General features: G+C 35.6%; 3 protein-coding genes across 5 annotated transcripts; 1 reads left to right on the top strand and 2 right to left on the bottom strand.

Annotated features, from left to right (window-relative positions):
- Positions 1-521: 521 nt before the first annotated feature.
- Positions 522-6,983, bottom strand: LOC132179728 (putative ABC transporter C family member 15). Its single transcript, XM_059592492.1, has 10 exons — positions 5,960-6,983; positions 4,450-5,873; positions 4,263-4,349; positions 3,571-4,173; positions 3,290-3,454; positions 2,741-3,035; positions 2,084-2,604; positions 1,928-1,991; positions 1,577-1,816; positions 522-1,188 (listed from the first exon to the last, which is right to left on the bottom strand). The coding sequence occupies exons 1-10, from the start codon at positions 6,807-6,809 to the stop codon at positions 1,064-1,066; spliced, it is 4,374 nt and encodes a 1,457-aa protein (XP_059448475.1). The 5' UTR covers positions 6,810-6,983; the 3' UTR covers positions 522-1,063.
- Positions 6,984-13,321: 6,338 nt separating this feature from the next.
- Positions 13,322-15,641, top strand: LOC132179153 (mitotic spindle checkpoint protein MAD2). Its single transcript, XM_059591803.1, has 7 exons — positions 13,322-13,739; positions 13,892-13,907; positions 14,013-14,143; positions 14,491-14,611; positions 14,730-14,833; positions 14,935-15,056; positions 15,152-15,641. Exons 1-7 carry the CDS (start codon positions 13,667-13,669, stop codon positions 15,206-15,208), a joined length of 624 nt encoding a protein of 207 aa, XP_059447786.1. The 5' UTR covers positions 13,322-13,666; the 3' UTR covers positions 15,209-15,641.
- Positions 15,642-15,855: 214 nt separating this feature from the next.
- LOC132177911 (trihelix transcription factor GT-1-like) lies at positions 15,856-23,278 on the bottom strand. 3 transcript variants are annotated; one of them, XM_059590388.1, is made up of 5 exons: positions 22,331-23,278; positions 18,693-18,731; positions 17,331-17,477; positions 16,831-17,055; positions 15,856-16,450 (listed from the first exon to the last, which is right to left on the bottom strand). In XM_059590388.1, exons 1-5 carry the CDS (start codon positions 22,878-22,880, stop codon positions 16,248-16,250), a joined length of 1,164 nt encoding a protein of 387 aa, XP_059446371.1. In that variant the 5' UTR covers positions 22,881-23,278; the 3' UTR covers positions 15,856-16,247. The 3 variants fall into 3 exon arrangements, with proteins under 3 accessions (XP_059446371.1, XP_059446372.1, XP_059446373.1); XM_059590389.1 differs by having other exon boundaries at positions 17,331-17,462; XM_059590390.1 differs by having other exon boundaries at positions 16,371-16,473.
- Between the last annotated feature and the right edge of the window lie 583 nt (positions 23,279-23,861).

The raw sequence follows: 23,861 nt of genomic DNA, 5'->3' as shown, positions 1-23,861 counted from the left end.
TCTATTTTAATATTTCATCTGTTGTAACACTTCCTACAAAAGAAAAAAATGGACTCATTGATACATTTGTCAATTAAGGAAAATGCTTGGTATGCTACACTATTTACTATGATTCCTTTACAAACTTGATGTGGTAGGCCATAATTGGTGAAATGATTAAGCTTTTATATCTTTGTTAAGAGTGAATAGTGACAATGCTAATTATTTTTCCAATTATGAATTATCACGTTAAGTTTATAATAAACTTACAATAAAAGTTGTAATATCCCTACAAGTACTCATCATTTTAATTTTTTTTTTTTTTTTCCTAATCCAATAAACTCATCATTTAATCGATAACATCAACTTAGTCTTTTTACTACAAGCAGGCACAGGTTTGAGAATCCTTTTCAATTACCAAATGTTTTTTTTTTTCCTCTGAACAATTACAAGGGAAAATGGGGAAAGGGAGAAATACAACATCCACGCAAAAGAACACGAACAAAACAATTACCAAATGGTTGCAAGTGCACAAAGCATTTTATAACCATGACAAAAGAAGAGTTGGGGTATATGGACATGGAAAACGGATTTCGTTTTTCCAGAATTTACAGAAATTGGATACCATTCCTGTTGCTTCTGCAATGTGAAAAATGTGACAATTAGAATTTCATCAAGTTTCCACATAAAAAGATGGATGAAATACTTTAGAGGTAAATTTTATTAAACCACTCCACCATAGGTTCTTTCGGTTCAAAGAAGTTATTGAGGGCAGTTACAGTTGTCAGCAATATTGGTCAAATATGCAGTTGCATTGAGCATCAACTCTGTGGTAACAATATTTGATTTTTTTTGAAGTGAACATATATTTGATTATTTGGGCAATGTTGTTGCCAACCCAAATAGTTGTCCCTTTGTTTGCAAGTCATGAATTTTGAAGTTGAAGGTGTCAATTGTGAGAGCTGTTGTTGTCAGTCTCATTTTAGCTCCTTGGGGCATTTGTATACGCTAGATTGTCATGATTCACCATCTGGCGTGCAAGGGCATTGCTGCAGTCTTCATCGTGTATAATCTCTAACCTTCCTCAAGACAGATTCCTATCATAGTTATTCTTGGATGATCTCCTCAAGAACTCAGTCACCAACTTTGAGAATGAAGATGAATTATCCTCGAGTAACTGAGCTGGGGAGTCATACTCTGCAACCTTGCCTGTATTAAGCAAAATATCAGCTCAAATAAGTTCACAATTGATACATGTAATCCACATTAGCCAATACTAACTTATGTTCTTCCTATTTAAACCCAAGTTTGTATCTTTGCAATGAAAGTAAATTAGAATCTGTACTAGTTCCTGTTTGCATTAGGATTATGTTTTCATACCTTGTCAATTTATTCTTAGAATTGCTGTCTTAAGTCAGAATTTTGCATTGAATTCAAGGCAGATCTACCACCAAAGCAATTGCACTCACATTTGAAGGTACTTATATTTGTGATCTACTTGTATGCTTGCGATTATTAAAGTACCTAATTAAATTTTATTTTTCTTAGAGCCCAGGAAGTGAATGAAGTTAAAATTTTATTGGGTTTCTGAGCATACCTTCATCAAGAACTAGAACCAATTCATTGTCGATAACAGTTGGTATACGATGAGCCACAGTGATGACAGTGCATCCCTTTGTCTCATCTCTTATTGTTTGTTGAATTAAACTATCAGTTGCAGAATCAATCGAAGCAGTAGCCTCATCCAACACCAGAATTTTTCTCTTCTTGAGGAGCACCCTGGCCAGGCAAACAAGCTGCCTCTGTCCTACGCTCCAATTTCCTCCATCTTCAGCAACTGCATCATTGCCCAGATTCCAGAACCAAAAAAAAAATTAATAAAAAGACAAATGACTTTTGAAAGAAACAAGGAGATACTTTGCATCATTTTATTTACTAGTTGTTATACCTGGTGCATCAAGAAGCCTTTGATCTTGTTTAACTATCTCCGCTAGATGACACTTACTGAGAACCTGATGTATTAAGTGATGTTAGTGAAAAAAAAAAAAAAAGAAAAAAAGAAGTTTCAAACATTTCTTTCAAAAAAGTGTTTTCTAACTCTAACCTCCCAAATTTCTTGATCCGAGTGCTGTTGTATAGGATCAAGATTACTTCTCATGGTTCCTTGAAACAAAGTTGGGTCTTGTGGTATTATACCCAACCTAGACCTTAAATCCCGTAATCCTATCTTGCAAATGTCAACTCCATCGATAAGAATGCGTCCTCCCGAAGGCTCCACCACCCTGAAGAGAGCTTGAATTAAAGTCGACTTTCCACTTCCTGTCCTGCCCACAACTCCAATTTTCTTCTCTCCTGGGAAGGTGCAAGTGATCCCTTTGAGAACCACAGGGAGAGCAGGATTATACCGAACTTGAAGGTTTTCAAGCTCTATTCTTCCATCTGTTGGCCATTCAGGCTTTGGCCTACAGTCTTCAATCACTAGAGGCGCTTCGCTTGGTATTTTAGTAAATTGAAGAATTCTCTCAACTGATATCATTTTGTTCTCAACATTGCACAGATTCCATATAACCCATGCTTGAAGAACATTTAGGTTCAGACCATAGGTAGCTGCCAGTCCTGCCAAGCCTGAGGTAGATTAACCAGTGCATTAGTTCAGCATTGACATTGAATGGAGTGAGTTGAAGCAATTTCAAACTGTGGCAAATATAGTAAGAAGAAGAAGAAGAAGAAGGTAAGAAAAGGAGGGACAGGAAGAACTTACTGGGGTTGACGGCTGACCTAGGCAGGCTCACCAAGATGATCAGAACAAGGAAGAACACCAGGTTGAAGAGTAAGTTGATCCGAACGCACAGCCATTCCATTGTGGCAGAATTGTAAAAGGCTACCCGAGAATAATCATTGATCAGGCTCATAATTTTGGTCAGGAAGCGATCTTCCTGATTGAAACAATGAATTGTAGCTGCCCCAGAGACAGATTCTGAAAAGTGATGGAGGATTGGAGCCTTATGAATTCCAACCATTCGGGCTAGTTCTCTGGCAGTAGTAATGTAATAAGCCTGCAGAGAAGTTGAAATAAACACACAAGTTTTATCCATTGTGCATACAACATATGACCACTAAGAAATATGAATTTCAAAGATTGAAAGAAAATTATGCATGCAGCATAGATGTTTAATTATATTTAGATACTACAAATATATTCTATTCCTTGTGCACTACATGCAGCACGATGCCACTGCAGATTTACGTTCTGAACATATCCAGCCGTTAAAAAGCATCATAAAAAATTTAAAGCAGGATTTGTTCTTGCCTGATACCATATGGAGATTGCAAGAATGGCAAGGAAGAGAGGGAAGACTTGCCACGCCACCTGGGACATAAGGATGATGATACTTAATAACTGAATAAGTGCAAATACCAATCCAGCTAATCTGTATGGAATGTCTGTGTCTACTGTGCTTTGATCTGTAGAAGACTGCAATTATTGGGAAAAAAGAGAAGAAAAAAAGAAAGAAAGGAAAGTTATTCTGGAGTTTCATACAAACTTCAAACAAATTAAAACTTCTGATTTGAAATAAACAAAAAACAGACCCTACTAAGGATTCGACTTGAAGGCGTGGAGTCAAAAAAGGAAATGGGTGCTCGGAAAACTGATGTGATCATTCCACAGAAGAGACGCTGGGCAGTCTCAACAGCAACAGATGACATCAAAACTGCCCTTCCCAATATGAAGATTGAGCTCCCTCCAGACAGCAGAACAAATATCCCTATCAACTGCTTTCTATTGACCTTGCCTTCTACCTCTGTTGCCCATGCCATCCAGTAATTGCTGCCCATCTGTAGTCCCTGAAAGAGAACTTGACAGAGAAGGATAACGGGAACTAGAGCTCCTTTGTAAGCGCAAGTGACAAAGGTTGAGTAAACACTCCATTTCACCCTACCAGTTTCTGTTTCTTCTTCTTGAGATCTCACCGTAAGTTTCTCATTCTTGATGGGCTCTTCAAAATTTTCTTCTGCAACTTCTATCTGATTTATAGGAGAGGGTCTACTGGTTAAGGAGTTATCATGTTGGTATGAGTTAACATGGTTCAGTGATTTTCTATGAGCATCCATTTGTCTAACAAGTTCACTCCTAGGATCTGCAATCAGATCTTCATACTTTCCCGACTGCACTATTCTTCCATCATTCATCACCTATTAACAGCAAGAGATAAATTGGTTGAGAGGATAATGTTCTTAATTTCTTAGGGGATATGGACAATAAAATAATTCAAATAACTTACCAGAACGATGTCCGCAGCATCTAGAAATTCCACTTGATGGGTAGCATAGACCACAGTCTTATTGGATAAGAGTTGCATGAGACAATTCTGCAAAAATATTTTTAACTGTTATTGAAATCCATCTCATGGTGATTAGTGCATGACCAACAAAAAACATGTTTTGACTCAAAGATAAAATGTAACTTGCCTTGAACAAATAGGTTCCAGTATGTGCATCAACAGCACTGAAAGGATCATCCAGGAAATAAACATCAGCATCACTGTAGACAGCTCTTGCCAGTTGAATCCTCTGCTTTTGTCCACCACTTAAGTTCAACCCCCTCTCTCCAACTACGCTCAAATCTCCGCCTAGCCACATTTTAATATCCTGTTCCAAAGCACAGGCTTCCAGTATGTCCTTATAAAAGGCCTTATTCATTTCCTTGCCAAACAACACATTCTCCCTAATAGTACCAGTTTGAATCCAAGCACTCTGGGGCACATAGGCTTTTGATCCATAAATCTTTATTCCTGCCCCAGAAATCCTAGGAAGTTCACCAAGTATACTGGAGAGTAGGCTTGATTTTCCTGACCCAACTGGACCACAAATTGCAACCTTATAACCTTTCATTATATTCATCTTCTCCATTATTTTGATTGTAGGCCTCTTTGATTTTTCATCAACCGTTTCCCAAGTGTATTCTCCTGGCTCAAATTCAATCGCAATATTGGACTCGATTGAAGTATGATAATTTAGCAACTTCTTTTGATCTTCTTCGCCAATAAAATTTTGGATACGATCAACTGAGACTTTTGTTTGAGCAATCATGGATATAAGCTCAGGTAGGTTGTAGATAGGTTCTTGTAGAATTCGAAAAGTGGCTAAAGCTGAGAGGACTGTACCTGCTGTTAATGGTGTGTTCAATGCAATGCATACCCCAAAAGTGACAACTGAAACAAAAGTTGGTGAAGCCCAAAAGAGAAAGGCCACTGCTGAGCAAGTATAGAGGTATTTCTTCAGCCAACTTCTCTCAATTTCCCTAAGATGAAGGAGCTTCTTCAAGAATGTGGATTCCCATGAGTGCAGCTTCAAAACTCTCATGCTCTTCAAAATCTCTGAAGTCACTTTGATTCTTGAATCTTTAGCTTCCATGATCTTGGAATGAAGCCTTTCTTGAATATTGGCCAAAGGTGTGTTGCATAACATAACCAAAATGGTGGCAAAAAGAGCAGCAATGGAGGGGGCAGCACCAAGATTCGTGTAAAGAATGATAAGGGCCAGAATTACCTGGACCGGAAGCAACCAAACTCCATGAATGTACCAGCAGAAGTCTCCAATTCTTTCGGCATCCACGTTGATTAAATTTATTATTTTACCATTGCTTAAGCCACCATACTTAATTGATAGTGACTTGTTGTAAATCAATACCATTAGAGCTGCCCGCACTCGTATACCAATGCGCTGAGCACCAAAATACCATTGTCTTTGAGTTACTGACTCCACTGTCTTTGCGAAGAAGAGAAAGAATGCAAGATTCAAACCATAGAAGATGCTTGAATCATTCCCAGACAAGAAATTCACAAAATTTGAGATCAGGAGAGGACCCATGTAGGACGCAATTGTGTTGACTCCTACCAAAACAAGATGAGAGCAAAAGCATATAAAATCTGTGGAATGGAAAATACAAACAAGATTACAAGAAGAAACTGGCCGGTACCTGCAAAAGCTGCATTTTTAAGTAGGGATTTCCATATGGCATAGGCTATGGCTTTAGGCAGTGAAGAATCTCCGAATTTCTGCTTTCTAAGCGATTCTTCCAGCAACAAGGAAGCATCTTCTGCTGTTTCAGATTGAGGAACTGAAGGGATATGAGGCAGTTCAAGTTTTTGAACTCGACCTCTTTTTAAAATAGGATTTAGCCACAGGAAGGTAACTTGGCTCCAAATCCCAGCATTGGTGAACCCATCAGAGGAACTTCCATTTTCCTTTTGAAGTAAAGGTTCTTCTACTATGTCATTGTGTTTTAATCTGGTACAACTACTACTAGGTAAAGAAGCACTGAAACAAAGCACTATAGCCAAAGGAAGTGAAGTAAAATCAATTATGTTAGGCGCTGGCAAAAAAGTCGGCAAATCCATTGGTTTCAAAAGGGTGATAGCATAAATGGAGAGAGAAAGTGAATCAAAAATGCAGGAGAAAACCCACCAGAGAATGAGGACTAATGGCCACCTTTTGTCTTCTCCAAGAGTTCTTTTCTTAGCATAGATTGTAAGTAAAGTTGCTAACACCCAAGTGATGACTAAGAAGACATATTTACGAGCGATCTTCCTATGATTCCAATATTCAAACAAGCCAAAAGCAAGGTACGAAATTGAGATTATGACATTAGAAAGAACAGTAATTGTAGTGAAAACTCTTCCATATCCACTCGTTGGTCTCTGTTCCAAATTTATATCCCCACTGTCCCTCCTTTGTCTCCAAACTTGTAGCAAAACCCATGTCAGAAAAGCTATCACAAATGCTACATTGACAACCTCCAAGGAGATATCCATAATGACCAACTCCATATTTTAAAGAACCCCAGTAGAGAAAACGAACGGAATTCCCTAGCTAAGAACTAACAACAGAGGGAATCCCTTGCATGTATAACAGTACCTTTATATCAAAAATGACAAAAAACAGTGACAACCCAATTCAGATAAGTACCTAGAACATTGAAGAAGAAAAAAACAGAATCGAAATTGAAAAATATTCATGAAATCATAACAGATTCAGAGGACGAGTTAAAAAATAAATAAATAAAAATGAGAAGTAGGTCCAGTTAAAGAGGATAAAACCTTTAAAATGGGAAGGACGCACGTGGCTCTTTTAGGGTGATGACAAAGAGCTACTGACGCTTTACAAATAGTGGGTGCGTGAATATCTTTATAAATAGCCCAAAAACTATCCTCATCGCCACAATCATTGTCGGCCAATCTCTATCCCTCTCAGTTCTTGAATGGAAAAAAATTTAAAAATAAAAATGTTAGAATTTTAAATGGGGACCAGAATCATAACAGTCTCATGCATCTCTCTGATTTTCTTAATCATGTCTCTTTTCAGAGTATGTATGTCTTCATGGTCCTCACGGATGTCTTCATTTCGAGGTTATACAATTTCTTTTTGGAAAAAAAAAAAAAACAAAATGCGAGAAAAACACATGTGATGCTGACACCACATGGATACCGCAGTTCATGCGCACTTTTCCTTTTTCTTTTCTATTCTTTTTTAGTTAAAAAAAAAAAAAAAAAAAAAATCAAATTTAGTCATTAGTCCTCAAGCTTCTTCTAATTTTTTTAACGAGAAATGCTATTTAGCATTCTCTTAAAATTTTTAGTTGACGTTACATGTTTAATTCACCTTAATATATATATTTTAAGAGCGGAATGAATATGCCATAGGACTGCTAAAAAAATGCTCGGAGAATACTAAATATCATATCTCGATTTTAAATAGGCCATTCTATCACCTTACTGTCTAATTCATTAGCATCTCGTAGTGGTAGGTTACCCCTTACCCCTCTTTTAAGAAAAAAAAAATTGTTTTTAATTGTTTTAATTAGGATATATTAATAATTTTCCACATAACACATACAATTAACATATGATGTGTGACATTAATTCATAATTGACCTAACCTAGCATTTTTTTTTTTCTTTCAAGAATAAGATATTTTATTGTTAATTAATTAGGCAGTAAATTAAAGTAAATAATGTAAAAAAACTAAAGACTATTTTTTTAAAAAAAATCAACTAAAGTCTAAATTTGATTTTAAACTTTTCTTTATCTAAATATAATTTTGTAAAGAATATATATACGTCATGCATAGTACCACAAGTATCAGCACGGAATTATAGGCCTATTTTCTTTTCTTTTCTTTTCTTTTTTCTGAGTCATAGACCTTTAATGGTTCAAGAGGATCCCCCAAATATTAATTGCAAATAAATAAATAGGGAATGATATCTTGCCTCGTGATTCTGTACGGTACTCTAGGAAAAGAAGAAAAGATTCTTTATTGTTTGATTGATTTTTACTGCGTGGGGAAAGAGATCATAGCCGTCGGTCCCGCCAAGTGGCGACTATAGAGTGTCGGTGTCAAAGATTTCACTAGGGCGTGTGGCTCACAAGGGGGTTCGGACTACTCAGCTTTCCTTAATCGGACTGGAGACGTGGTGGCTTGGGGTTGGCGTGCGGAGGGTAAAACCCTTGCACCCAAGAAGTGTGCACGTCTTGTGTCAATATTATTATTAAAAAAATATTATAAGGTAAATATATTTTTTATATTTGGTCAATAGATTAACCGTTAGATTTTGAAAAGTTATCATTAATTTATGCAGAGTTTATATAAGTCCGTAAATTTAATAGTTAATTTGTAAGATGAAATGAACCAAATATAAAAAAAATATTGACCTTACATAAACAGAAACAATATCAAAGAAACACTATTCTACATTTCTACTCTTACTTTTATCTCATTTTTAATTTTTTTTTTTTTTTTAAGCATACTTTTATCCTACTACTATCTGTTACCAGCAAAATTCAAGTAGTGATTGATATAGGTACATCAACAAGATAAGATAATGATGAAATAAAGGTACAATTTTTAACAATATTATTTTATAATGAGTAATGCTATATACTTACACTCTCATTTCATGAACTGATATAACAATATTCTTCGGTTCTTATTAAAAAAAATCAAAAAGTTGATTAGCCATTGTTAAAAAAGATAAAAAAAAAAAAAAATTATAAGCACTACTGCAACAGCCAAATAAAATAGAGGTGGGATGTGGCATAATATATAATATTTCTCTTTGCAACTTTTTAAAAGAGGGGTGCTTTTGTACCTTTGTAAAAAAAAAAAGAGTAGCTTTTATCATTTATTAGCATTTACGGTCCTGAAGGTTATCCTTCATGCGGTATCCTAGCCCAAATTGTCTTAAAAAAATGATTTATCCATCAATAACACATGGCATCCAGCCAAGTAGTGATTAATTATTATTATCCTGCACTCAGGAACCAAAAAAAAAAAAAAAAAAAGGACTAATATTTCACTTTGATGCTTCAAGTGAAAAGACATCTAATTGACAAATTTTAGACAGATAATTAACTTTATAAGCAAATTGGGTTGTTTTGCAATGTTCTAACTTTGTGTGGAACATTCCATTAAAGATATTATAGTACTCCTAATAAAAACTGTTGAAAAATTGGCTCATAGTAGTAAAAAAGGAAAGACTTGGTCTCTTTATCAAACTTGTCATGCTCCTTATCTCCAAATACACCGTATGAAGGCTTCTCCAACAATGAAGTCTCTACACCTAAGAGTTGTAGTCGTACTTAGCAGAAGCAGCTGGATTAACTCCTCCTTTTTTTCTTCATTTGTCAACAAAAGGAGCAAGCCGCATTTGTCAACAAAAGGAGTAGCTATTGTTTTTTTGACTTCTTGTACAGTATGGTTATAAATATCCATCGGTTTCACTCAAGAAGTAAGTCGAGAGAATGTGCTGGTTTTCTGTAGAGATTGAAAAACATTTGTACTACTCTGCAGAAATTAGGAAGAATCAGTATTGTTTTGAGTGTGAGGAATACTTGGGTGTATTTGGGGATTTAGGTTTGTGAGTGTTTTAACACTCTTTTGTGTCTCCCTTTTTTTTTTTTTTTTTTTGAATAAGTGAAATCTTTTTACTGTTGCACCATGAATGTAGGCAAGTTGCCGAACTACATAAATCTTGTATTCTTGTTGTTATTAAGCACTATTTTGTTTATTTTTCTTTAAACACTATATCACGTTTGTTCCGCTTGATTGACTGTGTGAGAGATTCGCGACCTTTCACACAACAAAAACAACCCCAAATTACAATTATAATCTGGGTTGAACCCTGGTTTATCTTGGAGGGTTTCAACTCTTCAAAATTTAAAAAATTCCTTTAAAATATATATATATATATATATATATATATTTTTTTTTTTGACCCTCAAAAATTAGAAATTCCCTCCCTTAATTTTATCACAATTTTGATTCCTCACTTGATTATAATAGCCACCAAAAAAAAAAAAAAAAACTAATTAGGAAACAAAGAAATGCAGACTGTTAACAGAATGATGAAATCAATGAAGCCATGGTGTCGACATTTCTGTGGAAGAAAGACTAAATGGAAATAACTTTCCTCGGCGACCTCGACGCTTCTAAGCCACCATCAATCACTCCTATCCTTCTCATCACCAGCCTTTTGAGTCATGCCTGAACCATTTCCTGGAAATTTCCATTTCTTACATGATTTTGGTAGTGTTTCCATTTCTTACATGATTTTGATAAGAGTAACACTACGTACCATACAAATATTTCATTAATATTCTATAAAACTTACGTGACAATATCTGATAGGCTTTAAATCAGCCTGTTGCCATCCAATGCTTAATAATCAATTTCCAGCTTCCCATTTAATGGCGGCTGGAAATTTTTCCTAGCTTCATGGCCCATGACAATGGAGTTATGGAGTATCATCCTCACACATGCATTTCTCACAAAGTCTAATTGCGTATTGATAACATTCACCTTATTTTTAAATTTCTATTTCTTACTGATAATATTCACCTTATCTTTAAATTTCTATTTCTTACATGATTTTGATAAGAGTAATACTACGTACCATACAAATATTTCATTAATATTCTACAAAACTTACGTGACAATATCTGATAGGCTTTAAATCAGCTTGTTGCCATCCAATGCTTGATAATCAATTTCCAGCTTCCCAGTTAATGGCGGCTGGAAATTTTTCCTAGCTTCATGGCCCATGACAATGGAGTTATGGAGTATCATCCTCACACATGCATTTCTCACAAAGTCCTAATTGCAATGGAGTTATGGAGTATCATCCTCACACATGCATTTCTCACAAAGTCTAATTGCGTATTGATAATATTCACCTTATTTTTAAATTTCTATTTCTTACTGATAATATTCACCTTATCTTTAAATTTCTATTTCTTACATGATTTTGATAAGAGTAATATTACGTACCATACAAATATTTCATTAATATTCTACAAAACTTACATGACAATATCTGATAGGCTTTAAATCAGCTTGTTGCCATCCAATGCTTGATAATCAATTTCCAGCTTCCCAGTTAATGGCGGCTGGAAATTTTTCCTAGCTTCATGGCCCATGACAATAGAGTTATAAAGTATCATCCTCACACATGCATTTCTCACAAAGTCTAATTGCGTATTGATAATACCCACCTTATCTTTAAAGAATGATTAATATAAGATGCATATCCCCAAGACTTGCGTAGAATAGAAGAAACTATTAATTTGATTTGGACAATAGAGGGTTTTTGAGTAAATTTTGGAGCGATGTGTGATTCACGTAGGAAAGGAATAGCTAATTTTTTTATTTTTTATTTTTTTGGAGATTATTCTTCAAAAGAATATCTACTTCTAGTGTTTAACGGTGTGTACCAACTTTTTTCTTTGTTATGTATTTTAGTTTAAATATATAGATTTTAGCTGGCGATGATCGGTGAAGTAAACTTATTTCTCAAGTGTCTTCTTATCATATCTAGAAAATTTTTTAATTAATGAAAATTTAAGCTCATTCTTTTTTTTTTTTTTTTTTTTTTAATTATTATTATTATTTTTTTATTAAAAAAAAAAAAGAAAAAGGTAGATAGGGAAGCTCCGCCACGTGAAGTCCCATGTTACAATCATTACATATACACGTGGCTCGCTTGATAGTGTGGAATCAGTATAATGGAGCATGAGGTGTACGTGCCATGCTTTTTATAGAGATGGTGGATTTGCTTTTCAAGTTCCCATGTCTTTGGAGTACATGAAGTTGAGGAGAAATATTAGGAGTCAATAATTTGTTTTATTTGGTTCATATTTTTTTACAATTTTAATAGATTAATTATTAGATTTGTGAGATTCATTATTAATTTATATAAAATTCATATAAGTTAATAAATTTAATAATTGATTTGTAAGATGAGATGAACAAAATATATAAAAAATATATTAACTCTTAACATTTCGCTTCATTCATGAGGCATAGAAGAGGTCACGTGTCTTGATGATGGACAGATGATGGCTTGTGAAACTTGAACCCTTGAGTACACGTGCCATCATTACATATCACCCTTTCAAATTTTATATCTTGAAATTGGCTGCTTAATTTTATTTTATTTTTTAGTGATTTTTAATTGGGTCCGTCCATGTATTTTCCGTCCAATTAAGTGATGCCCAATAAGTCACGTCAGCATTTTTTGGCATATCAAAAAACTAAAATAATATTTATTTATTAAAAATTATAAGATCCAATTAAATTTTGAAAAAAAAAAAAAAAACTTAAGTAGGCAATTTTAGGATTTAAAAATTGAAATAGTGATTTATATATAATAACGCGTTTATTATAGATTTATTTTATATTTACCCTTAATTTTTAGAAAAATGCTATAAGTATCAAATCTTTTACCAAGAGAGATTTATCAAATTAATGTGTAACTCATTCATCATAGATGGACAAAATAATTAATTAAGATAAATGTAACGGATACTAATAAATGAGTTACATATCAGTTTGATAAACCTCTTTTGATAAAAGATTTGGTTTTTTAGGCTCTAGCTCCATAAGAAACAAAAAAAATGTTGGTGGAAATGCGATGCTTGTTTCCAAAAATATCTCATTTAGATTGATTATTGTCAATGCAATGAGAAATTGAGAGAGAGGGGCGGGAGATTTGGGATTTTGGGTTAACCCTAATTATATAAGTGTTTTTGCTTCTTCTTTTTTTTTGTTTTTTTTTTAATAGGAAGGTTAGTTGGGATAACCAGCCTGACTTTCTTCTCATTTGAAATTTTTATTAGATGCCGAGAGAGGAGAGAGAAGAGATATTTCTTTTCATTTTAAAATGCTTGCCACTTTCTTACCGTTAAAGGCGCAATTTTAAATGTTACCGTTGGCCTCGAGGTGGAGCCAATTTTCTTTATTTAAAAAAAAAAAAGAAAAAAAGAAAAACTAGCCGTTGCCCCAACTTTTCCTTCCATTTCCTCAAAAGGCTGATCTATTTCTGCAGCCTCGTTATTCAGCATCCTAACCCTAATCTTTTCGCAACTTTTCTCGATCTTAACTACAGAATACCCAACCCGATTGAACAAAACCCTTCTCTTTGATCCAAGAATTAATATAGAACTTTCAGCCATTTTTTGCCCTTTGACGATTGAACAAAGCCCTTCCCTATATCTTAGAAATAGAACTTACCCCATTTCATTCTCTCCATCAAATTGGAAATAAAAAAAACCCATAATCAGTGCGTTTGATCTTTGTTTCAACAAATCTTGATTTTTTCTTTCCCGAAAGATTTATACACAAAAAGGAGGTTATGGCTTCAAGAACAGTCGCTAAAGATATTATCACCCTTCGTGGTTCAGCGGCAATTGTCAGCGAGTTCTTTGGTATGTTATTTTATCTTATACACCAATTAGATCTCTCTCTCTCTCTCTCTCTCTGTATATATGTAATTTAGTTTTCGATTTTCTTTGTTGGGTTTTGGGGGTTTTTAGAAATATTGGCTGATCTTTGTATTTCTGGGCAATTCCTCTTTCAGGGTATGCTGCAAACAGGTAACAGAATTAGATTGTAATTTTTCTTTGTTTGTTTTTGTTTTTTATTTTTGAAATGTATATGTTGGATTTTGAAGAATTAATATTGGTTTGAAAATTGTTTAGCATTCTCTATAATCGCGGAGTTTATCCGGAAGAGAGTTTTGTGAAGATGAAAAAATACGGGCTTCCAATGTTACTTACTCAGGATGAGGGTGTCAAATCCTTCATTGCCAACTTAACCGCTCAGCTTTCGGGTAAATTATGTCTTTTAGACTGAGCATTTTGTATTCTGTTTGGATGCTAAGAAACTGTAGGGATAGAATAAAAAATCAGGAGAAACAAGAAACCATAGGATTCAAACTTCGTTGGTTTTATGTGTTTTGTAATAATCTGGGTAATTGAAACATAGTGCAACATTTGAATCTAGAACAATTTGGCCTTCTGATTTCTGTTTTTCATTTTATGAGTATAAAAAACAAGAGAAACTAAGATATATTTTTGTTTTGCTTCTCTTCCAATTTCTGAGCATCCATGCTGTGGGGCTTATGTTTGTTGCGTTTGTACCATTTCGATGACTGAAATGTTTGGTTTTCTTGTAAAGAATGGCTAGAAGCTGGAAAATTACAGAGGATTGTTCTTGTAATAATGAGTAAGGCTTCCAATGAGGTCCTAGAAAGGTGGAACTTTAGCATTGAGACCGATAACGAGGTCGTCGAGACGGGGTAATTTAAACAAAGTTTGATTTAATGTTGTTCTTCATTGTGCTTAGAGTGCTTTTAAAGCTTGGGATAGATTCTTTGTTTTTTTTTATTATTATTATTGTATTTCTTCTGGTTTCAGCGTCTCAAGGGAGAAGAGTGACAAGGAAATCATGAGAGAGATTCAAGCTATCATGCGGCAGATTGCTTCAAGCATTACCTATTTGCCATGCCTCGACGAACCATGTAAACACTTATTCTTTATATCCCCCCATGATTTCTGTTGTACTTGGTGATTGCTCTTAATCAAAATCCCTTTGGTTTGCCTACACTTCACTTCATTTCAGGTGTTTTTGATGTGTTGGCATATACTGATAAAGATGTTGCAGTCCCATTCACTTGGATTGAGAGTGACCCAAAACTTATAGCTAATCCACAGATGGTCAAATTGCATTCCTTTGATACCAAGGTACTACTGCAATTGCAATTTTTGATTCAATTGAAATGATAAAAATCAGATTGGCTATATAATAAGTTAATATTATGGCTGCTGGGTTTATGCAGATTCACAAGGTTGACACTCTTGTTTCGTACAAGAACGATGAATGGGACGAGCAGTAGTAGAGAGAGCGCAGCAGCTACTCACTCGCCACTTGTTTCTCTTCTATTTGTTTGTTCCTGCTTGGCTTGAGTGTGTGTGGTATATTGTGAATCTTTTATTCACATTTTGTAGAAATGTCCATGTGTAAACATGGAACTAAAGAAAAATCACCATTGTCCTTTTGTCTTGTTGCGTCCTTCTAGTTTAACTTGTTATCGCACCATTGATATAATCCAATGGTGGACTTACGGGGATGTAAAATGATCATTTCTCTAAATTTTCGTTTGTATTAAGGTAACTTGAATGGACTGAAATCGTGTTAGCCAACCGCCATACATTGAAGTGTAGTTGAGAAGAAAACTTGAGTTCTGAGTAATTCTTGAATTGATAAGAACAAAATTAACTTGATGCAAAATGTAGAAAAAATCATCCATTATAAATTAACCATATACTTGATGAACTCCATGAACTCCAGGCACACTTGCATTGTTTCGTTTTCACTGGGACAGAATTTTCCTCTAAACTGTTTGGAAGTTTTTTTTTTTTGTCCTTTTCCTTATATTTTTTGTTCTTTTGATTCTTTTTCTACTCAATATATATGCGGGTATGAATATACTAACTAGACACCACACTACTACTTCACAATCTTTCACTGCATGCCACAAAGGAGGATAATAGGAAAGAAGTTGGAATTACTACTTTGTTGTCACTGGAGGAAATACACATATTTACAGACATGAAAGGTCCAGGCTGCTGCTTACTATGTGAAGAGATCAGATGATTTTTTGTCCACGTCCTACATTATACAGCATTATATTATACACAACCGAGCAACATGGTTCCTAATCAGTTGTGGCGCTTGCATCAAGAAACTGAATAACAAAGTCCCTCCACTGTAAGCAAGCATTTTTAAGCAAATAAACTGGAGCAGCGAAGAGCAATATATGCACAATTGAGCAAAATGGTTCAGAACCAACCACTGTGGGTGTGGCACTTTATATCAAGATGGAAACAGAATACCCAAGTCCTTCCAAGTTGATGAAGAAGCTGTAGCTGCCTTCAACTCACACCATGGTATATTGCACCAGGTCGAAGATCATCCATATTATCAATGTTTCTGTATCCATCAAACTCCCTCAGACGTGACCAGCCCCGGTGAGAAAGAAAATTATGGTAATCCTCTTCAGTGTAAAAAATCTTCTCTTCAGTGTGCACTGGTATGTGATCGGACTCATCATAAAGACACACTTTTATTGCCAATCCTGCAATTAGGAGTTCAACATTTCTGCTTAGCCCCAACCAAAAAGGGAAACAAGAAAAAGAAAATTGCTTAGCATAAACTTGGACCAAAAAATGGGGGCTCAAAAACTGCTTAGCATTAACATCGACTCATCCAAGTTATACTGAACCCATTGAAGTCATAATAATGCCAGGTGGCCATATAGCTGTAGTGAGCATGCTCGGTTAGCCCCCCTACGTACTTGATAATTAAATTTACAAGTTTGTATATCAAAAAGTAAAAGAAAGGCAAACCATGATAATTAATCCCATCAAGAAATGCTGCAACCTTTTCAACATTTTCTCTTAAGAAATATTCAGAATCATAATTATTTTTATGAAAACTGTACACAGAACACTGTACCTTCATCAAGATGAAGCATGTAATTCCCCAAAGGCATATCACGGTCAAGACTTCGGACTATCTGGTCCTCATCCTCCAACCAAAATGCGCGTTTAGTTCTTAACCTAAAAGCGCATTTAATTGCCTCCTTGATGGCATCTGCAGTGCCATCGATACCAATCCTTCTAGTGTGATCCCCCCACTTGACTGATATGACCCTCCCACAATATGACTGACTCTCCCCACCTGCCAAAAATGGGAGCAGAAAACAACAGAATTAACATAAAGAAATCCTGTCAATTAAAAGCAGCGCCAAAATCTCATGATAACGTAGCACTGGCCTTGGTAACACTCACTTAGTCACTTGGGCATATCAAAAGGAGGGCATTCACCCATAGACAAGATGTGCTTAAAATTAACAAAACGGTAATCATTATGCAGCATGCTTGAAGGAGAAGTTACAAAAAAGGATGTCTGTTAAACCAATTTCACAGCACAATCAGATTTAAATGCAAAGTTACCATTTCCAGGGGTCTCTCTCCAATTCCAAGGAGGAACTCCACTTGCTGCAACTGCATCAGCTGAGGTAATGGCGAGAGGATGTCCATCATGATCCAAATGTCTCTCAAGATTGAGTGTTGGCCTGCCAGTAGCTGTACGTGAAGGAACTTAAACAGGAGGGAACACATTTTTCTTTGAGATAAACACATAACAAAAAAAAGGCAACATGGGATATAAAAAAAATCATACCAAGGAAAAGAATAAAAGAGAGACAAATTTTGAAAAAATGGATAAAGAAATCTCCAGTTTTCTCCCTCCCCATTCCCCCATCCTCGCTCTTGCTCTCTCCGCATCCCCACACCCATGATCAAGTAAACTTAGTTATTGGGTAATGAGACTGAGAAGGTTGTGGGAACTGCTTTGCTTCAAATTCTTCAGGTTGCATTTTGTATGATCCATACATGATATACATAGGGAGATATTAAGACAAGAAGGTAAAACTCTGGAAAAGGCAATAGCATCCTCAAGCTTGTTTCTTCTCTATGGACTTTAATGGGCTTTTTGGATGATTAAGTGGACAGGGCCTAAAGAACTAATGAGACACGGGAGGATTAAAGAAAATATCTACTCACTCACAAATTAGAGAAACCTAGAGAGAAAGCACCAGGAGAACAGCGAGACAAGGTCTTGGTATTTGCATATCGACAACAGAAATGACAAATACATAGAGTGGACCAAGGGTTGGCATTGGACTGTGTATCCGATGAAGAAAATCATGTCTCACTCAATATCAAACTCAGCAAGTCCATAGAAAGGCTTCCATAGCCTGATTCAAGATGCAATCAACAAAATCATTTCCCCCGATATCTGATTGTTATCTTCATCACTCACATATCTCAACTTGCTTTATTTCCACTGAAAAGAGTAGTCCAATTCTCTCAATTATGGATAGTGGTGGTTTGGGAGGGGGGGAGGGTTTTCCAAGACCCAGATTTCTTGTCTCAATAGGTGACTAATTCTTCCATGATAATGGTTCATAATATATTAATTCCACACTTCCTTTACCATGAAAATATCAACATCTACAATAAAATATACATTCCAAAGCTAAATGGTTGTTTATTTTAGTGGCTGTGATTCTCTCCAATCTTTTATGATAGTTTATAGTAGACTAAAATTTGAACAACCGTGTTCCATGCATCATGAATGGTGTTCAATTCTTTTTCTACTCCTCCTTTTCAGCTCAACTAAACAGGTGATAAACCAAAAGCCTAATTACAGATCCTACACTTGTCTTAAGCCACCAAAACAAAAACAGCGAAATAGGTGAGAAAGAAACATAAAACACAAATTAGAATAGTGACAATCAAATATGTCCATACCTTCCACAGGTCCAAAAGAAATGCTGGCATCCTCAATACCTGCGCAAACACAAAGTGAGTCAAACAGTTTGCTTTATAGGCATCAATATCATAATAATAGAAGCATGTCATATCGCACAATCCAAATATTTAGTTATGCTGCCTATTATACTACTCCCTCCATCCAAAATAGATGGGAGTTTACAAATGTCACGAATCTTAATGGAACAAAATAAACGTGACAATCTTTGTATAATACCCTTACGTGGACCAAAAAGGATAAGTTCAATTTGAAAAAAATATTTTAAAATTTACGAGTAATATTGGGAGATAAATGGATAAACACTTTGACGTTTGGACACTTCCATTTATTTTGGGACAGCCCAGAAAAGAAAGCATCTCATCTATTATAAGACAAGGGTGAGTATTACAACAGAAAAATGAATATAAATTGGTTACAATAACAGTGGGCCAAAGAAGAAGACATCAAGGTGTTACAAATTTCCAACAACAAAAGCTGAAGAACATTTAGTACACTAGTTAACAGAAGTCCAAAGCAGTGGCAGTGGCAGCATGTAAATCAGAAATGCAAGCATGCAACCAGCAATTAACAAGGTAGCACATAGAAGGATGCTCAAGTAAATCATGTACAGGAAATCTCAATACACTATGGTGATTCTTGAAGGAAGATGAGAATGGCACAATTCAAAAGCATGAAGCCCTCATTCAGACCTGTACTGATTACTAATTGCGGAAGCCAGATTTAATAAAATTTTCTCTCCACTCAGAAAAATTTATTGATAAATTATGACATGGGTCACCGAGAACAATTCAGAGAATGAATCAGACAGATATGGTCCATAGTTGTGAAGATTCTTCTTTCTTTTAATCCTTTGATCTCAAATCCTAAACCCTAAAATTCTCCATACCAAACCCACCAAATAATTCCTTAAAACAACCTCAAAAATATCAAATCTTATTGCTGCCAGAGAAATCCCTGCAAGCTGTTTGCTCAAAGAACAGTCATCTTTACCCTATAACCCTAGTATTTTTCAAACCAGATTCTTCAAAAATCCTCAAGATATCTTTCTATAATCCCTAGCCCTATAAACCCAACTTTTAGCCCCTGAAGCCAACGACAAAGGACAGAGATTCCTCTTTTCAATTGATATTTTTCCTGGGGCCAATTATATATATAAAAAAAATTTGCCAACTGAAAAAAGCTAATCTACACGGCCATAATATCAGCTATCTGTTTTGGTTGCAACCATGGTGTTAAAGGATCAATAGAAACTTAGGCTAGAAAGTCGACTAATCCAGTAGAGGTACTATGAAAATGTGGTATAGAAAATTGGTCTTGTATAAAATATTTGTATTTTAGAGGTTAACAATCTCCACTGAAAATAGGAATGGAATTAAGAACAGCAGGAGCATCCACGCGGAGAGAATATTATAAACTGTAACAGCAACAGCATAGCACTTCAACTTAAAAGTGAAAGTAAAGGGGTTTAGAAATTCTAATACCAAAAATAACTTCAAAAAATTTCGCATGAGCCAGTATGAAATTTATCCAACTTAGTTACTTCTATCCATTATCCTAATATCATAAGTGGGTACTCAATAACCTACATGAGGATCCGGTTATAGGCATTCTCAATGCACAGGAGAATATCACATTTGGAAACAATTTAACGCATAGAATACTGTGTTTCAATCCAGTCTAGAATGTTATTTACCACAGAATCAGAGTGCCAAATAAGTCGCTTAGCTTGAAAGAAGACCGAGTCACAGAAGAGTGAGAACATACTAGATAGTCTTTATATAAAACAACCATTTTGCACAAAGAAGCATCTAAAATACACAAATATAAAATTTAAACATACTGGGTGCTCTTTACCCAAAACAACCATTTTGCAGAAAGAAGCATCTACAATACACTAATAATATCATTTAAAATTGACTAATTGGTAACATATAAGCTTTTATTGAAAAAAACCAAGTGGAGAAAATCATCATCATCATTGAGAAGGAAATTGGAAGGACAATACAGATGGTTATCACAAAAGCTAGCATGCCATACGTCTTTCAACCAGATCAGGCAATTGCAAGTATTGAAGGCTTTAAGACCAGACAACTTAAGCCTCATATGGTAACAGTTTTCTGTTTTCAAAACAAAAAACACATTTTTCTCAAAACCATTAACAAAAAATTCAAAACACAACACTTTATAGAAAACTTTTCACACATTCTTATAGGAATATTTTGAGATAACAGGTACTTAATTTTTTAGGGGTAGGGACTAACTTATTACTTTTAAAAATAACAAAGATTCAAGACGGCCACCTCTAATATAGTGGAGGGGTGGCCGCACACCATCTCTATTGAGATTAATGCCACGTAAGTAGTTTTGCCACATCACATGCCATGTGTTATAAAAACTAAACGTATATTCTTTATTTTCATTAAAAAATTACAAAACTCTGAAAACAGAAAAACAGATCCATCACTCCTCCACCCCTTAAGGGGTGTGGCAAACCCCAAAAATGGGGGTGGCTTGCACAGCCATCCCCCAGCAAAGGGGTGGCTTGAGCCGCCCCTATCAAGGAACCCACTGTGGGGAGTGCCCACCACGCTTCCTTTATATCACATCAAAACACTTCTCACCTTTATGTCACATCAAAACACTTTTTAAAACCATTATCAGGCATACCCTTAATTTTCTAATTCCAAAATCAACAACTTCTTTCCTCCCTTATTTTTCCTTAAAGTAATATAGGTAGATGAATTGATACCTAATTATCTGAATCCAATGAAATTAAGATTTAGGGCAAAATAAGGTAAAGGGACATGGGTAATCAAGAAACCAAGGCAGATAAATGATCAATCTTGTGTACCTCCCTACTTCACATGCGTATGAAATTGAGAAGAAAATAATTTTTGTTTCAACCATATTACTCTACAAATCCCCTTCTACTGGCTCATAAGACACCCCAGCTTTTAATTAAAACTAGAAAAAGAAATTCTCACGACAAAGTGACCTATGTACCCCTACACCCAATACCCCCACCCAAAATAAGCAAAGATAATCCTCACACAACATTCTAGGGAACATCTCACATGACTCAGCGCACAGAAAGATTCATCATGTGCCTATCTATTTTGCAGAATGCAGGAAGCACTGAAATAGTAATTTCAATACCATAACTATTGCAAGGTAAAAGGAAAACAAAAGTTCTGAAGCAGCACTCATTGCAAACCTTTTTCAGACAACCCACACTAAATCAAATCCATTTGCAAAAGCCAAAAATGGCAAACATCTAATACTAAAAAAGTAACTCATTTTCGACTTAATTTGTTATACCCAATTCAGAAAACTCTGAATTAGCCTCTAATAGAATCACATTTCATAAGGAAGGAAGCACTGCACATGGCAATTCTAACACCGCAGCTATTTTAAGTTAAAGCAATAAAACACACAGGAATAACTATATGCATCCATCAAATCATATACACCCAGGAACAGAAATCAAGCATTATCCAATCAAACCCTCATCCAGAAACATCATTTAACGCAAATTTCTTTACGAAAACGAATACTTGGTTCATACCCATTTCCATTTCTTCCAAAAAAAGGCTTGAAACAAAGCTCAAATCCATACCTTTATCCGAGAATTGCATATAGTCAACCTTAGGCGGCGTGGGGCTCTTGTACTGCGCATTCTTATTCCGCTCCCTCAGAATCTCCTCAATCTCCTTGTAATACGACATCTTGGCCGACCCACTCCCCCTATCCTGGTGCTTAGCCTTCTTGAACTCCTTGAGCAAGTTCCTCCACTTGTCGGTGCACATCGTCGGCGACCGATCGAACCCCTTCTCCCTCATTTTCGACGAAATCTGCTCCCACAAGTGCTTGTTCGACTTGGAGGTGTTGAACAACCCATCCATCTCTCGGCGCAGAGCGATTAAGCTCCGTGTCTCGTCCTGGACCCAGGTCTCGGCCCGCTTCTTGGGGGCCTTGACCTCGACCTCGTGGTCCTCATCACCTCCGCTGCTATCGCCTAGGATCATCTGCTGGGGATGGGAGGGATGAGCTTGAGGGTGGTGTTGGTGGTGCGGTGGCAGCTCGCCATTGGATACGACCTCCATCATCATCTCTCGCGATTCCTCTTTGTAGAAATCGATGGGACGGGGCTTCTCCGACATGTACATGACGGTCCAGGCTTTTCCAGAAATTGGGTATTTGATGTTCGTGTTTTTGCCTGAGAGAAAGATAGATTGGTGTTCGTTTTTAGAGGGAGATGGGGATTTTGATGAGTGGGAGTGGGAGTGGGAGTGCGAGTGGGAGTGAGTTCACCATGTAGAGATTGGTTTGAGCTTTTCTTTGGATTTGGTTTCACTTTATGCAGACGGTAAGTTTGGGTGTTTTAGCAAAAAGAGTGTGTATGTGTGTGCGCGTCTTTGCGACACAGGGAAAGAGAGAGAGACAGAGAAAGAGACAGAGAAGTGCGTGAGGTAAAAGCTTTGTCTATGATTAGCGGAGGGAGGAGGAAATGGGGAATGGAATTGGATGGAGTCGATGGACTCCTCTCTCTCTCTTCCTGCGTTTAAGCTTCTATCCAAAATTTTGCACTAAGATTTTACTTTCTATTTTATTTTATTAAAGTAATGTTAATTTTTATACTCATTTTATATTACTTAAAACACGCTCTATTAATTATTAATAATTATAAAATGAGTGTAAATAATAATAATAATAATATTAATTTTATTTTTAAATGTTTTGGCTACAGAGTTATAGGCCTAAATCTAAAATTGGTAATGATAAATTTATAAAATTCTTTAATGATTGTTCAAAATGATTTCGTGGGGGTCTGTTTTTGGTCCTGAAGATTGAGAGATTTGAGAGGAGTTCGGCTGGGGGGATACTTATGATGAATATATATACTACATTACTTTTTTAATAAAATATTAATTAAAATGATTAACCTGTTGTGCAGAATATCATATAATCTTTTACCATGGTACAAAAATAAAAGAGACTTGCCTCCATGTGAAAAATATATATGAGAAGTAACAGCTATAAATGGCTTAAGCTATAGGACAATTTAAGGTGATTAATAGGCTACCAATAGAAAAAAAAAAAATTACATTAAGTTGATCAATAGGCTAACAATATACCAAACAAAAAAA

The sequence above is a fragment of the Corylus avellana genome, chromosome ca4, assembly GCF_901000735.1.
Source record: "Corylus avellana chromosome ca4, CavTom2PMs-1.0".
NCBI lineage: Eukaryota > Viridiplantae > Streptophyta > Magnoliopsida > Fagales > Betulaceae > Corylus > Corylus avellana.
This window is presented reverse-complemented; position numbering and strand designations above follow the sequence as displayed.

Coding starts and splice junctions, on each gene's coding strand:
- LOC132179728 (XM_059592492.1), bottom strand. CDS start 6,809: ATGGAGTTGGTCATTATGGATATCTCCTTGGAGGTTGTCAATGTAGCA. Junction 1,817..1,927: donor AAGGCTTCTTGATGCACCAG/GTATAACAACTA, acceptor GCAATGATGCAG/TTGCTGAAGATGGAGGAAAT. Junction 1,189..1,576: donor GGTTCTAGTTCTTGATGAAG/GTATGCTCAGAA, acceptor TGCTTAATACAG/GCAAGGTTGCAGAGTATGAC.
- LOC132179153 (XM_059591803.1), top strand. CDS start 13,667: ATGGCTTCAAGAACAGTCGCTAAAGATATTATCACCCTTCGTGGTTCA. Junction 14,612..14,729: donor AACGAGGTCGTCGAGACGGG/GTAATTTAAACA, acceptor TTCTGGTTTCAG/CGTCTCAAGGGAGAAGAGTG. Junction 15,057..15,151: donor TGCATTCCTTTGATACCAAG/GTACTACTGCAA, acceptor GGGTTTATGCAG/ATTCACAAGGTTGACACTCT.
- LOC132177911 (XM_059590388.1), bottom strand. CDS start 22,880: ATGTACATGTCGGAGAAGCCCCGTCCCATCGATTTCTACAAAGAGGAA. Junction 18,732..22,330: donor TATGCAATTCTCGGATAAAG/GTATGGATTTGA, acceptor GTGTTTGCGCAG/GTATTGAGGATGCCAGCATT. Junction 17,056..17,330: donor GAGAGAGACCCCTGGAAATG/GTAACTTTGCAT, acceptor CATTTTTGGCAG/GTGGGGAGAGTCAGTCATAT.